Genomic DNA, 16,476 nt, shown 5'->3' on the forward strand with positions numbered 1-16,476 from the left:
AACAAAACAAAAACAACCCCTTCACTAACCCCTCTCAATTATTGTACTTTCTCCCTTTTGATTATTTCCTATTTGTACTGTATATAACTGGTTTTGCATATATTTGTTTGCATGTTGTCTCTCCCATCAGACTGTAAGTAAGCACCTTGAGGGCAGGGGCTGGTTTTTGCCTCTTTTCGTATCCCCAGCACTTAGCACAGTGCCTGGAACATGGTGGGTACTTAAATATTTATTAAATTGAATTGAATTCCCTGAATACATCTTATCTGACTTTGCTCTTTATCCTTTGCCTAGAATGTCCATCTCTACCCCTCTCCCAATAGAAACCCTATCTATTCTTCAAGATCCAGATAAAAATTTGAAGTCAGGAAGAACCAGGTTCAAATTCTGCCTTAGATATAAGCTGTGTCATCCTGGGCAAGACACTTAACCTCATTTTTCTCATTTGTAGAATGAAGAGGTTCTATTCAAAGGCCTCTGAGGAAATCCCCTTCCAACTATCATCTATGATCCTATGAAATGTCCCCTTCTCCTTGAAGCTCTCCCTGATCCCTTCATCCAATTGCAATCTTTCTGTTTTGATTGTTCATAGTACTTTGCCTAACCTTATGAATTTTTGTAGTATTATGTGTGCAGCAAGTAACCCCAACCTGAGCTCTGAATGGAGAAGCAGCAGTTTTTGGAAAGGACACTGGAAGAAGATGGAAGAAAGAGAAAGACAAACAAGATGAAGAAGGATGAAGGAAATAACATGGTTGTTCCATGTGGGTGACATGTTGCTATCCCTTCCCTGAGGCTGAAATGAAGTAGACAGTAGTCTCTCTCCTGTACTTGAGTTGTTAGAGGAAATGTTGTTATCATGTGATTGGTATAGATCAGTCAACACAATATGAGGAGTCAGCACATGGAGTGGCCAAGGATCTCAATGGTTCTGAGAATGGAGCACAATCAGCATATTTCAAGAGATTCTTCTATCTCCCTGATGAGTAATAGAAGCATTAGGAGACAGAGAACATGAGGAGCCTATAGCACTATCTGCTGTCCACTTCCATGAGCACAGAGGCAACATAGGGAGTATGGGAAAAGATCAAATTCTACTCAGATGGAGGAGAACCTTGATCTTGGGAGGTGATTGTATCTCCTTAATTTTGATATTATTTTTATTTTACTTCCTAATCTAAATAAAAGGTTTGCTTCCTTACTCTATGAGTTTTTTGAGGGCTTTATTTAAATAGGAGGATTTCCATGGAGTAGAGACTGAGTCAAGTAGAGCATCTAGAACCCAAGTCTCATGTAGATTCTCAGAATAAGTAGAGCAGTTCTAGAGGCATTGCTCATACCCCTTTCACATGTGAGTGTCATCCTAACTCATCTGTAGGCTTTATGGTGACAGAGACAATAGATAATTTATCTTTGTGCTTCCCACCAAGTGCTAGACACAGGTATTCAATAAATGTTTGTTGAATTCCTAAGAAGAAGGGATAACTCTTCCTCTGGAGGCTGAACCTGCCAGTTTTTTTTTTTCCTGAAGGGAGGATTGTAATAATTTTTTTTCCTATCCTGTCTATAATGGTAAGCAGGGTGAAGTAAATGACATCTCTCCAATCATAAGTAGGCAGCTAAGAAGAATCTATATATCTAGGTTCTAGTTGAATTGTTACCAACTTCTAGTGCCCCAGATCCCACCATTCATTCCTTTCAATTCAGTTCAACAAACTTTTATTAATTTCTTACTATGTGTAAGGCACTGTGCTAGTTTCTGGCAAAACAATGACAAAAATAAAGCCATTGGCCCCATGGCTTATATTCTACTGATGAATATACTATATAATACCCAGATTAATCTATACAAAGTAATTAAATGAGGAAGAGAGAACCAAGGACTGAAGTGGGGTTGGTGGGGGATGGACTGGGTAAGGATTTGCAAAGAAGTTGGCATCTGAGATATATAACCAGAAAGAAGCCAAGGATTCCAAGAGGCAGAGGAAAGGCATGAGAAGTATGAAAGGGAAATAACCTGAGAAAGGGCACAAGAGTTGGCATGTTAAAATCATTGAATATCCATTTTGACTGGAATGTAGGGTAAGGGAAATAGTATAAATGCTTGGAAAGATAGGTGGGAGCCAAGTTGTGGATGGCTTTAAATGCCAAGTTGTGGAATTTTTCTACGACTTTAGATGCAGTAGGAATCCATAGAAGGCTTTTGACTAAAGTGGTGATAGTCAGCAATGTGTTTTAGAATTGTTAATTTGGCTCCCAGGTTGAAGGATTGGAGACAGGGTAATAATCCCAAGGAGAAGTGATGAGGGCCTGAACTAAGGTAACAGTCCTGTGAATGGGGAGAAGGGGAAGATATAGGAGATTTTTTTGGGTAAACAATTGACAAGACTTGACAGATGATCAGATGTGAGGCATAAGGAAGAGGAAGGATTCAGGGACAAACCAGTGTTAACTTGGGTGACTGGAAGACTAGTGATATAGGGAAGTTTGCAATAGGGGTGGGTGTGGGGACACATATAAGGAGTTAAGTTTTGGATGAGTTGAGTGAGATGCCAGTGGGACATAGGGAGATCTAACATTTTTCCCCAAGAGGTTCAGAGACATTTAATTCACTTGTCTCACAACCTCACAAGAGCCAAAGGGAAAATAAGATAAAAAAATACAACTCAAGATAGGGAAGGGAAGAGGGAATATGCCACAGACATGGAGAAGGCAGAAAAGGCCCAGTCGGGTGGGTGGGAAGAAGAAAGGGAGGCTGCGTCCAAGGGGCCAACCCGCCTCCAGTAGTGTTTAACACCCACCCCCCCGGGGGTGGGGTCACATCTCATCATCTTCCAGTCCGTTATCCTCCTCTGGGAAGTCCCACACGGTTACCGCACGCGGTCTGACAAAGGCGCTGTACTTGTCCTGGCACTCAAAAGTATCACTTGCCATTCACACTTCCATCACACTTCCGCAGTGTTTCATCGTAGCGAATAGCAATACAGTAGCCAGGCTTGAAACCCGTGAGTCCCACATACATGACAGCGCCCCGCTTGGTGGGCTGGCCCGCCGCCTGCACCTGGCAGCAGCTCCCCACCCCGATGGCCTGGACCTGGGCCTCCTCATTGAATCTGCCCATCTTGCTACGCTTCAGGAAGGAGCATACGGAGTCAGGTCTGCTTTCATAGGTTGACTTCGAGATCTACTTCTCCACCTAGGACAGGTCCTTGTATTTGCCCAGACTGGCCCCACTCCAGTCAATGACGGGGATCCTGCAGCCGTGGTCCGCGGGGTAGAAACCCAAGAGCGCGTCGCCCTGGTCCAACTTCATGCAGAAGCGATCATCGGCAGTGTACAGCTCAAGGTCCGGGCGGAGGCCGGGCTCCCCAAGACCAGCCCCAGTTTACACTTGAACTCAGCCAGAGTGAGGCCGCGGTTGTATCGCTTCTCCAAGCGGAAGCTGTTGAGGGAGCTGCTGATAACATGGTGAACGGTGAACGTGGGCGCCGACAGCTTGGCCAAAGGGCCTCCGGCTGGGTGCTCCTACCCGGATGCCTCCTCCGAGCTCCCCTCAGACCTCACCCGATATCTAACTTCTTTTGGAGCTTGTCCTCATGATCATTACCTCTTCTCTCATCTTCAATCTTTCTCTACTTACTATTCCCCTTACTACTCTTTCCCTGGTGCTGGCACACATGCTCAAGTCTACCTACCTCATCCTTAAAAACTATCACTGGATCCTGCTCTCTCCTCAAATGATCATTTATCTCCTCTGTCTTTTTTTCTTTTCCCCCTTCCCTTTTCTTTTAATAGAATCCTAGGATCATAGAGCTTGAACTGGAAGGAATCTTATTGGTCATTTAATTCAACACTTTATTTTTATAGGTGAAGAAACTGGACCCCAAAGAGGTTGTCACTTGCCCAAGCTCACAAGGTAGTATATAGTAGTCAGAATTCAAACTCAGGTCCAGTAACTTCAAGTTTGTTGCTTTATTTGGGGGGGGGTGGGGCAGTGAGGGTTAAGTGACTGGCCCAGGGTCACACAGCTAATGTCAAGTGTCTGAAGCCAGATTTGAACTCAGGTCCTCCTGAATCCAGGGTTGCTGCTTTATCCACTGCACTGCCTAGTTTTCCCCTAAGTTTGGTGCTTTTTCTACTGCACCGTGTTGCTTTCAAAAATTATTTACACTCCAGCCCCAACTGACAGCAGACACACTCCTGGCTAAATGCTATTTATTATCCTTTTCCAGTCCTTATCCTTCTTGACCTCTCTAGATCTGTGGATAAGTTCACTCACCTTGGCAGTATACTTTCCAGGGATATCCACATAGACGATAAGATTTATATACACATTGCCAGAGTCAGTTCAGTGTTTGGGAGGCTCTGAAGGGAAGTATGGGAGATAAGAGGTATTAGGCTGCCTACCCAACTGAAGGTCTACAGAGGCATTATGCTGACCTCTTTGTTGTATGCCTGTGAAACCTGGACAGTCTAGCAGTGCCATGCCAGGAAACTGAAATGCTTCTATTTGAATCTTCTGAAGATCACCTGGAAAAATGTGGTACCAGAAACTGAGGTCCTTTCTTGAGTTAAATGCCAAGCATTCAAAGTCTACTGCAGAGAGTGCAACTCTGATGAGCTGGCCATGTTGTTTAAACACCAAACAATTCATTTTCCTAAAAGACTATTTTACAGAGAACTCATGCAAGGAAAGTGCTAACATGGTGGTCAGAAGAAGGGATACAAGGATACTTTCAAGATCTCTCTGAAGAGCTTTGGAATTGATTGTGAGACAAGGGAGACACTGACACAGGATCACCCAGCATGGTGTACCCACATCAAAGAAGGTGCTGTGCTCTATGAGCAAAGCAAAATTGTAGCAGCTCAAAAGAAACATGAGATGCACACATTTAGAGACATCTCCACTCCAAATGTTCCTATGGACAACCTGTAGTACAGCCTTCTGAGCTCATGTTGGTCTGATAAGCCACAGTCAGATATACTATATCTTGACCCCAAAATAGTGATTCCATTTTGGTCTTCTTTGAGAATGAAGGATAACAAACAACTAACCACTTTTGATACTAGGTTCCCTTCCTGGACACTCTCTCAGTCACTGGTTACCAGGATGCCAATATTTTCTGGTTCTCTCCCAGGTCATCTTACTATTGTTTCTCAGTTTTCTTGATGAGTCATCACCTGTATCCTGCTCTCCTATCCTAAGGTGTTCCCCAAGGCTTTGTAGGGTATTCTCTTCTCCTGTCTCTTTTTTCTCTCTGATCTCATCAGTATCCATTGATTCAATCATTATCAATTATTATCTTTATACATGGGGCAGCTAGGTGGCACAGTGGATAGAGAACTGGCCCTGAAGTTGAGAGGACCTGAGTTCAAATCTGCCCTCAGACACTTACTCCCTGTGTGACCCTGAGGAAGTCACTTAACCCCAATTGCCTTAAACATCTGGGGCCATCTCCAATCATTCTGATGGATATCTTGCCACTGGATCCAGATGGTTCTGGGGGAGAGAGGGAGTCAGCTGGGGACTTTGCACACTTAAATCCAATTCCCTGCAAGTTATGCCATGGTCATCTTTGAGGATGAGGGACAAACAATAGTTTTTATACATATGAATCCCATTTCTAAATATCTAATCCTATTCTAAATACCTAAACCCTAATCCATCTCGTTAATTACCATCATACATCATCAACTGCCTATTAGATAACTTCCTCTGGATGTTCTGTGGGTATCTCAAACTAAACACGTCTAAAACAGAGCTCATTACCTTCCTCACTAACCCCATCCCTTCTAAACTTCCTTATTGCTACTTGGGGGCATCACCAATTTTTCTAGTTATCCAAGTTCATAACCTTAGAAACACAGAATCATAACATCAGAATCACAGAAAAAAGAATTGGAAGGGACTTCAGTGTGCATCTAGTTCAACTCATATGCCAAAAGGATCCCCACTATAACACACATGGTAAGTGATTGTCCAGTTTCTGCTAGAAGACCTCTAGCTGGTAGCCCATTATACACTTGTTTTTCCCAACATCAATCCTAAATTTTCTTCTTTGCACCTTCTACCCACTACTTGTGGTTTTCTCCTTTGAGACCAACTGGAGCAAATCTAGTTCCACATGATTGCCCTTCAAATATTTGAAAACAGTTATGTTTCCACTAGGTTTTCTCCTCAGGTCAGTTAAGTCAACTGTGAGTAACCAAAAAAAAAAGATAACAACAGCTAGCATTCCTATAGTGCTTTAGAGTGTATAAAGTGATTTACATCTATTACCTCATTTGGGACTCACAACAGTGACACCCAAAGCCTTTGTAGATTTCATATTTGATCCTTAAAGTAAGAGAGAGACACCAGAGGTCATTGATTAAGAGGAGGTTGACATAATCAGACCAAAAATTCAGAAAAATCACCTTTACAGCAGAGTAGAGGATGGATTAGAGTGGGGGTGTGTGTGGAGATTTGAGAAAGGAAGACTAAAAAAAGGTTGTTGCAAGCAAATAGTGATGAATACCTGAACTAGAGTAAACTAGGGTGGTGAATGGAGGAAAGGGAATGGATATGAGAGATGTTATAAAGATAAAAATGACAAGATTTAGTAATAGATTCAACATGTGAGGTGAATAAGAGCGATGAAATGAGGATGACACCAAGTTTGTGGGTCAGGATGACTGGGAGAATAGTTGTGTCCACAATAGTAACAGGGGATTTCAGAGGAGAGGAAGATTTTGGGAAAAGATAATGAATTCTGCTTTGGACATATTGAACTCGAGAGGACTACTGAATATCTAGTTTGAGAAGTCCCCAAAACAGTTGGTAATCTGTGATTGTAGCTCAGGAAAGGCTGCTTGAATATATAGATCTGGGAATCATCTGTGCAGAGATAATAATTAAACAAAGGAGAGCTGATAAGATCCCCAAGTGAAAGAGAATAGAAGGAAAAGAGAAGAGGGCCAGCACAGGTTTTGGGGGACATGAATAGCTAGCAGGCATGACACAGATGGAGAACCAGCAAGAGAGACTGGGAAGGAGCAGTCAGATAGGAGAAGAATCAGGAAAGAACAGAGTCACCAAAACCTAGAGAAAGTATCTAGGAGAAGAAGGTAATCAATAGTTTCAAAAGCTACAGAGAGGTCAAGAAGGATGAGGATTGGGGTGACTAGGTGGTGCAGTGGATAAAGCACCAGCCCTGGATTCAGGAGTACCTGAGTTCAAATCCGGCCTCAGACACTTGACACTTACTAGCTGTGTGACCCTGGGCAAGTCACTTAACACCCATTGCCCCACCAAAAAAAATTAACACATTTTAAAAAAAAAGAAAGATGAGGATTGAGAGCAGGCCATGTGTTTGACAACCAGGACATCATTGATAATTGGAGATTGAATGATGAAGTTGGAATTCAGATTGCATAGTTTAGAACTGAGTGCAAGAAGAGGAAGTAGAGGCACCTTATGTAGACCATTTTTTCAAGGAGATTAGACATGAAAGGGAAGAGAAATGCAGGACAATATCTAGAGAGGCTGGTAAAATCAAGTAAAGGTTGGGTTTTTTTCTGGATTGAGGAAACAGGCAGCAGTGAAGGAGCCAGTAGAAAGATAAGACAGTAGAATCATAGTCAAAACAATCTGCTGGAGAAGAAGGTCAGGGGATAGGATCAAGGGTACACATGCAGACATTGGCCTTGGCAAGGAGAAGGGATGTCTATTTATTTAAGATGGGAATGAAGGAAGAGATAGTCGGGAGAAAATGCTGCTTGGATGATGTAAAATGAGGAGGGGATAATTGGTAACTTTTGTTGAATGACTTCAATTTTGTAGGGGAAGTCAAGTACCCAGTAATGTTATAGACAAAATCCAGATCTTCTGGGTTAAGCAAAAAGTACTACAAATAGGCATAAAGAAGTTCAAGAACCAAGGAATGACTCAGGATTACAAAAAACCCCCACAACCCTCTCCTAAAAAACCTGGAAGCTTCTATGAAACATGAGAGGAAGCTTAGTATTCAGCATTCTAAAAGGTAAACTATAAGTCTTAAAATTAAGAATAATTTAATTTGTAAAGCTGTATATAATCCTACAGGAGAAAATGGACCTTTAACAGGGTAAAAGATTTTTTTAATACTCCTGATGAAAAAACCTAGAGCCTAGTACAAATTTTGAAATGTAAACACAAGAGTCCAGAGAAACATAGGGGTGGAAAAAAGGGAAGATACTGCAGAGGAAGGAAAAGTAAACAGCAAAACAAATTTCAACTTCCACATATATTTTTTAGACATGGCCACTAGATGAATTTGTTTTTCCTTCACTATGCTCATCTGTTACAAATGGCTTTTCTTATTTTTAAAATTGGGTGGGGGGCAGCTAGGTGGCACAGTGGATAAAGCACTGGCCCTGGATTCAGGAGGACCTGAGTTCAAATCCGGCCTCAGACATTTGACACTTACTAGCTGTGTGACCCTGGGAAAGTCACTTAACTCTCATTGCCCCACAAAAAAAAATGGGTGGTGGGCAATAATTTTGGAAGCAGAGTGAGCTAATAAGAGTGGTACCAAGAAAAAGAGAGAGAGAGAGAGAGAGAGAGAGAGAGAGAGAGGGCCAGTGAAACTTTTTACTTAATGCACAGAAGAGACTAGAAGGCAACTCAGAAAGGAGCACAGACAAGCAGGACAGTTTTAAAAGTTTTAACATGGTGAACTTATATATGTTTAAAAAGCAAGCTATATGAAATAGAGATTTGTTATCTCATATACAATGCTTTTTTATGTTCTGTTTTGCATATGGAAATGCCCAGGTTTTTCTTGAACTCAGAATTAAATGTTTTTTTAAAAAAATGCTTGCAAAGCACTTTCCTCACAATGACCCTGTTAGGTAGATAGGGCAAATATTATTATTCTGATTTTACACTTGAAGTCAGGAGCAGCAAGGGTGTCATGGTCACCCAAATAATAAATAGCAGAGCCAGGATTCATAACATAATAAATTTAGAGTGAGAAGGAACCTCAGAGAAAGCCAGTTGGTCCAACTTGTTTATTTTTATAAATGAGGAAACTGAGACTGAGGAGTTTTAGGAACTTGCCTTTCTCAGCGGAGTGGGAGACAGACCAAAGAGCAAATGTCAGAGAAGTATTTGAACTTAGGTCCCCTGACCCCACAGCCAGTGTGAAGTTTTTCCATTGTATCATGCAGTTGTCTAACTGGGGTCTCCTAACTCTCAGTCCAGTGCACCATCTTGGTTTTATTAATACATTAAAAAAATCTGAATACTTTCTACTGAAGCCTTCAAACTTAGGCAGAGTTGAAGGGAAGTTACCATAAGTGGGCTTGGTTTGGTTGGGTGGGAAGGGGTTGGCTTGGAACCAATCCTCTGATTTCATTGGTGAAGGAAATCCTGGTGAGGAAACTCTCTCTACCCTTGCATCTATTCTACAAATTCTAGTGTTAGATAATTGCCTGGTATACTGAGAGGTTAAGACATTTGCTTCCAGTCACTCACACAACTAGTACACATTTAAAGACAGCACTAGGTCTTCCTGACTCCAAGGCCAGCTCTCTATCTACTCAGGTGAGTAGATAGTCAGTTGAGATCAATACACTATAAACTCCATGAAGGCCAGGTCCTGTTTGGCATCTTCTCCCTCCTCCCCCACTGAATATGGCAGAAACTTATCTGTTGAATGTGTTATGGGGGAAAATGGGGTACAGGTTTGGGTTAGGGGTTCTGAGGAATTCCTCTTTAAAGAATTACACCCTCTTGCACACAAAAGCAGTTAGAATAAGATGGTAGTTTATTTAGGGGCATGGGAAGGGAAGGGAAACCAAGAGAAATCCTTGAACTTCTCCTGGGGAGAAAGCCACAAAGCACATGGCTCTGAGGTACCAATCTCCTCGAGCAGGAGGCTGGTAGGTACTTTTATAGGGGACTGATGGGAATGACCATCTGCCTGTGGAAAGTTCCTTTAGTGAGGGAGGACCATCCCCCACTGGTGGTGGCTAGAGGAGTTGGGTGAGGGGTGGCTGCTGATCTCTCAAGTCATCTCCTCAGAACACAAAAGAAGCAGTCACACCTAATCTTATCTCCCCAGGGGTAAAGGAGACCAGAATGAAGGGTGGAGGTCCCTAAGCTAGCTCAGTCTGATCTGGTTCCACTTATGTCTCTAGGCATATCTGTTCTCTGGTTTAGTTTCTCAAGGAGAAGATTCCTTGATGTACCCCAGAGAACTTCTGGGGTACTCTGGGCCCCATGACAAATGAATGAATAAATAAACCAGAACAGTAGAAAACTCTTGGGAAGGGGGCTCTCCCACACTCCAAAGGAAGTGTTTCCAGGAGGCATCATCATAGGATAATAGATTTTGAGTTGTAAAGGATGTTCTAACCCCTTATTTTACATATGGGGAAGCTGAGACCCAACAGAGTTAAGTTATTTGACCAAGCTCTCACAAGTATTCCTTTCAGCTCTTTGGGGATAGGTGAGAAAATCCGCTGTCACGTACTGTGGAATGAACATTCTTTGGGTACAGGAACTATTTTTGTTTTTATTTTTTCTTTACTTCTCTAGTGCCAGGCATACAATAAATGCTTGTCCACTTGAATTGAATCGAGTCTTGTCCCCAGGAGGGTGACTCATGCTGTGGAAGCAGGCAGCCTACCTGTGGAAGCCGGCACTCAGCACTGGTAAGCTCTCAGAAAGGAGGGATATACCCCTCATGTTAACCAGGTTGCCAAAACAGTCAACCCATTATCCCATCTCTGAATGCTTCCTTCTCTTGGCAGGCTCTGGGGCCTCCTTCCCAGTCCAGCCACAGGGTGCTCAGTACTCCACCCAGCACCGGCTTGTTTATGTAGTGCTGAGTCCATCCGCTGACTAATCCCAAGGCTTTGTGCTTGTTATTCCAACTGCCTCCCCCTCACCCAGCTGCTCCCACCCCCTGGGAATGTGAACCAGACGGACAAAGCACTCAGTCTCTCTTCTGACCACCTGGGGGAGCTGCCCCAACTCCAGTGGCTGGGGCCTGGCCTCAGGGGCCACTGGGACAGAGCCAGGAGTATTTCAGTGGACTCTGGGAGAGGTGATGCATGGGAGTATGGTTTCCAGGAGATCTTATCAAACACTGAAAAAACACCTTCTAAGTGCAAGATCCTGAGTTTGGGGCTAGTATACAAAGATGGCCATGACAATCCTAGTTCTCAAGGGGGGCTAATGATCTAATGGGCCCTGCAATAGAAATTCTCAAATAATGCTGGTCTAAGGGAGAAACTCAAAAGGAGAAGCCCAGACAAAGCCGGATAAAAAACATCTGGGGAGGGAGCGATCATTTCCAGCTGTGGTCTGGGGTGGGGCAGGAAAGGCTTTGTAGGGGAGGTAACATCTGAAGGCTTTGAAGAAAGGAAAGAACTACAAAAGTGAGGGTATGAGGAGCTCTTTGTAGCCTAGGGAATGGCTTGAGCGTAGGCACCCAGGCGGGACAAGAATGGGGGATGGAGAGAGGTCCAGTTTGCCTGAAACATACACTATGCGAAGGGAAATAGTGTGAGAAAAAGGAAGCTGCACTGTGGAGGGCCTTGTGCTGGACTCAGGGGATCTGGCTTCTAATCCAGCTTTGCCACTGTGTGTCCTTGGGAAAATTACTTAACTTTTCTGGGCTTCGGGTTCCTTATCTAGGGAAAAAAATGAGAGGGTTGGATTTGATGGCTTCTGAGGTCTCTCCCAGCTCCAGATCTATGATCCCTTTGAACTTAGTCCAGGAGAAAGGTAACAATGACCAGAACAAGAATCTTGGAAGAGGAGGGGCCACTTAAAGAGGATATAAATACACTCAGCTGTCCTCCCAGCATCCTGCATAAAGCAGGCTCTTAATAAATGTTGGTTGATTTGGACAGCTCTCATAGCCTTCCCAGACCCCTTCTTCCAGGAATCCTCCATCCCCCAAATCCCTCGACTCTCTAGTCTCTGTCCAGCTGACTCCTTTCCATCATGGTGCTCCAGAAACAGATGTGGCAGTACCTGCAGTCAGCCTTATCTCACATGACCTCCTGATGATTGGGACTCCCAAGGAATTTCTAGCGTCAGTGACTTTGCTCAGTGTGGCTGAGGTTTGGAAGCACCACCACTCTAACTTGGCCTGTTAGAAGGTTTTGGAAATTCACTTGGATTTCTAGGAGGTCTTTAAAGACTGATTCAAATGCTGAGCTCTCCATGAAGGTTGTAGTGGATAATGGTAAGGATCTCTCTTCTTGAGCCTCACACAGCATTTTGTTCTGCACTTAAAGGACTGTAGATTTAGGGTGACGGGTCTTAGAGGCTATCGCATCCAACTTTATCATTTTGACAGATGAGAAGACTGAGGCACTGAGAGGTCTGGTGACTTCCCCCAAGAGTACACAACTAGTAAGTGTCTGAGGCAGGATTTGAACCCAGATCTTCCTGACTCCAAGTCTAGTGCCCCGTCCACTATGGTACCCAGCCTTATTTTATATCACTCTTCTTCATACAGTTCACATTCTAGCAAAAACTTAACTGTTAGACAATCCTCAAACTCGAAATGTATCCCTTCTATGTGTGCTCACACAAGCCATCACCTCATGCTTAGAATGAACTTCTTTCTCATCTCTGCCCCTCCAAATCCTTATTCCCCTTCAAGGGTCAGCTCAGGTGTTTCCTCTTCCCTGAAGCCTTCCTTCATCTCCCTAGCTATCATTCTCTCCCTCCTTGAATTATCATATGTGCCTCTGATATATGCCTGCTGTTGAACATAAACTCCCCAAAGACAAGGGCTATTTCTTTTCTGGATTTGTATCCCCTGTGCCTAGCATGGTGCCTGGGATAGCAGGTACTTCATAAAGATTGTCAATAATAGCTCAAATTTCTATACCACTTTATTTTCATTATCTTATTTGAGCCTCACAACAACCTTGGGAAAATAGGAAAGCCAACAAGCACCCTTTGAGCCAGTGACTGACTTCTTGGCTGTTCATGAACAAGACACTCCATGTCTCAGCTCTAGGCATTCTCTTTGGCTGTCCCCAATGCCTGGGATGCACTCTCTCCTCTCCTCTGACTACTAGTCTCCCTGGCTAAATTCCCACCCCCTACAGGAAGTTTTCCCCAACCCCTTTTAATTCTAGCGCTTTCCATTTAAAAATTGTTTCCTATTTATCTTGTACATCACTTGCTTGATATATATTTGTTTGCATGCTGTCTCCCCCATTAAAACTGCAAACTCCTTGAGGGCAGGGACTGTTTTTGGCCTCTTTTTGTAATTTCAATATATAGCACAATGCTTGGTATGTGATGGTGGTGGTTGTTGTCCTCTGTTCTCTAAGAGGACCAAAATCACATCACTACGTTGAAATCAAGGTACAGTGCTTCCAACTGTGGCTGATCAGACCAATACAAACTCAGAATGTTTTACCTCAAGTTGGGCACAAATAGTCCATGGGAACACCTCTGGTGGATTCTCTAGATTTGCACATCTCACATTTCTTTTGAACTGCTTCAATTCTGCTTTGCACACAGAGCCCAGCACCTTCTTTGATGTGGATACTCCATGCTGGGCATACTGCTTGGCACATTCATAGGTGTTTAACAAATGTTCATTGAATTGAATTGACATTCTGTCTTCTAAGCCCTATCATCCTGTGACTTGACATAAGAGCTCCTTTTAAACTATTGTCCTTTCTGTTACAATATTCTTTCTTTCCTTCTGCTCCATCCTCTTTCCCTCAAACATCTGTCTAGCTCCACAGCCCCTAAGTCCTTCTCACCCTCCCTGTCTTATCTCAGTCATCCCTCCCATGGCACGCAGCCACTATTCAGGGCCCAAAGTTCCAGTTACATTCTTTCCCCTAAGGGTGTGCAGAGGGGGTCAAGACTTCTGCATTTTTTGGGAGCTAAGTAGGTTTTCAGAATCTATGTCATTATTGTGTCTTTGGAGATGTCTGTATGGATATGGGCAGAAGGCAGTGGGGAAAAGGGGGTCAAAGGGACACGAGACACAGCAGCCTCTATAGTGAGGCTGTACGGGCCATCCAGTCACCCCAGCTGGAGCACATCTTTGAGCTGGCCAGAATAGATTCATTGTGGTTATTTCAATCCTGAAACTAAGCATTGAGTCATTGATTATCAGAGCTGGAAGGGACCTTAGAGTTGATTTAGTCTAACTGCTACATTTTATAGCAGAGGAAGACACGGTCCAGTGAGGGAAAAGGTCATATATCTAGTTATTGGCAAAGGGGTCTCCAGACATCCAGTCCAGAACTCTTCCCGCTATATCAAACTTCTTCTTGAGACAGAACTAAGATCAAAGGATCATGGATTTAGAAATGAAAGGGGACCATAAGGGACATTTAGTCCAATCCCATTATGTTACAGATATGAAAGGTGAAACCAGATAAGGAAGGCTTAATGACTTGCCCACAGTCAGAGGGGTAGTGAGTGGAAGGGGCAGGATTTGAACCTACTTCTTCTGATTCCCCAAACTGTCCTTTTTCTACTCTACTCTGGTGAAAAAAGAGAGTCAGCACATAGGTCTGGGACTCCTGAAGATGTTGTCTCCCCTATGTAAGCTCCCAGAAGGCAAGTACTCTTTCTTTTGTCTCACCTAGATGATGCAGTGGAAAGAGCACTGGACTCATGAAAAGCTGGTTTTAAATCTGTCCTCAGACACTGAATCTGAGAAAATGATTTAACTTCTGTCAGCCTCAGTTTCCTTAGCTGTAGAATGGGGATCCGAATAGCGCCTATTTCCCAGGATTGTTTGTGAGGATCAAATGTGATGTTTGTAAAACATTTAGCACCGTGCTGGACACATAGTTGATGCTTAATAAATGCTTGCTCCCTTCTCCCCCCCCCCATCTGCTTCTAGTTTTCCAGTCTTACTCTGGAGGCAGGCATAAAGATATATAACCTTTCCTCTCATATTCAACATACCTCTTCCCTCCCCAACTCTAATTCACTTATGATGCATCATATTATAGCCATGCCATCCTAGTCCAATTAGTATGGGACTTTTCCCTCATTGGTGGAGATGAATGAGGGGAAGGCTGAAGTTGGCAAGAGTGGGAAAACTCCCGCCTTCTTCAGTTTTTTTCAGACGTTCTTCAAGTTGCCTCAGGCACTTCTGGCTTCAGTTTCCAGAGGGAAGATGGAAGAGGCCAACCACTTCAGGCTTCAGAGAAGACCTCAGAGAATCGACAAGCTCTGCCACTCTCACTGCTCATTCATCTCCACTGATGAGAGGAGAGTCCCATACCAGGGGGCTTTGGGATGAGGATTACAGCTGTGTGTTTTCTTTCTTCTTCTAGAACGTAACTTCTCTGAGGGCAGGGACTCTTTGGTTTATTTCTTTTTATTACTAGCACACAGTAAGCACTTAATAAATGTCTGTCAATTGATTAATAGACACTAGACTATGAGCTCTAGGAGGCAATGGACCAAGCCTTTTCTAAACTTTGTATCTTCCCTGCTGGTGTTCTGTATTCAGTAGGTACCTAATAAATGTTTGCTAAATGGAACATTCTGGAAAAGACACAAACAAGGGAGATTGCTTGACCCTGGAGGTCAGAGTCTCACAGAATAGTAGAGTGTGAAAGCCAAAACTGACTTTAGAGACCATTTAGTGCAGGCTCTAAATGGTTATGTGACAAGCTGTAGAATCATGGGATGTTACAGCTAGAAAAGACATCAAAGTTAATCCACATCCCTTATGAGAGAAAAAGGAAATTAAGGCCCAGAGGTCACTGGGCCTAGAAGTAACTTGGCCAAGGTCACAAAGTTAGAGCAGAATTAGAATAGGCCTGGCCCTCAAACTATTTACAATCTGGTTGGCAGAGACAAGACCAAGACCAGGCCTAGCTAACCATGTAAGACAGGAAAACTAGGTTTTCATTAGCACATAGCTCTTCATGATATGACCCCCTCTGTCCATCCTAAGGCCTTTAAAAGTACATCTGAGTGTTACACAACAAGGTGGTTGTTATTTGATGGATTGATGTTGTGTGTTGTGTGATATTTGAGGAGGAAGGTTGTTTCTAACCAGGGGAATCATGGAAGGCTTTCTGGAGGGGGTGGCATTTGAAGTGAGCTTAGAAAAATGGCCAGGTGTTCAAAAGGTGATTCAATCAATCAGTCAACCAATCAATCAATCAATCAATCAAAAAGCATTTAATTGCATACTGTGGGCAAATTGCTGGGTATACAGAAACAAAAGAAAGAGTACTTGCCTTCTGGGAGCTTCCATAGGGGAAACAACATGCATTTATATGTCTATATAAAATACACCTGCTATAACTACATTCAGATTTTGAGTATGCCCTTTACGTACAAAATAAATCAATAAATGCAGCATAATTTAAGGAGGAAGGATACACTAGTAATAGGGGTTGTTCATGTGGCCTTTGAACTAACTTTCTTGGAATCACTAGTTTCCTTAGGTAGAGATGAGGAAGGATTGAATTCTAGGCATGGGGGATAGC

At 43.2% G+C, this 16,476-nt stretch overlaps 2 protein-coding genes and 1 pseudogene across 2 annotated transcripts in view; 1 reads left to right on the plus strand and 2 right to left on the minus strand.

The window, feature by feature from the left end:
- The window catches only part of KIAA1755 (KIAA1755 ortholog), a 109,881-nt gene that overhangs the window by 80,715 nt on the left and 12,690 nt on the right, over positions 1-16,476 (minus strand). The window lies entirely within an intron of this gene.
- LOC122738907 lies at positions 2,818-3,619 on the minus strand (annotated as a pseudogene).
- Positions 10,629-16,476, plus strand: part of LOC122738908 (bactericidal permeability-increasing protein-like) — a 95,253-nt gene continuing 89,405 nt past the window's right edge. The window contains 2 exon segments of the mRNA XM_043980789.1: positions 10,629-10,677; positions 11,951-12,096. Of these exon segments, the coding sequence (XP_043836724.1) occupies positions 10,629-10,677; positions 11,951-12,096 (195 nt within the window).

This window comes from Dromiciops gliroides, chromosome 2 (genome assembly GCF_019393635.1).
Source record: "Dromiciops gliroides isolate mDroGli1 chromosome 2, mDroGli1.pri, whole genome shotgun sequence".
Taxonomy (NCBI): Eukaryota; Metazoa; Chordata; class Mammalia; order Microbiotheria; family Microbiotheriidae; genus Dromiciops; species Dromiciops gliroides.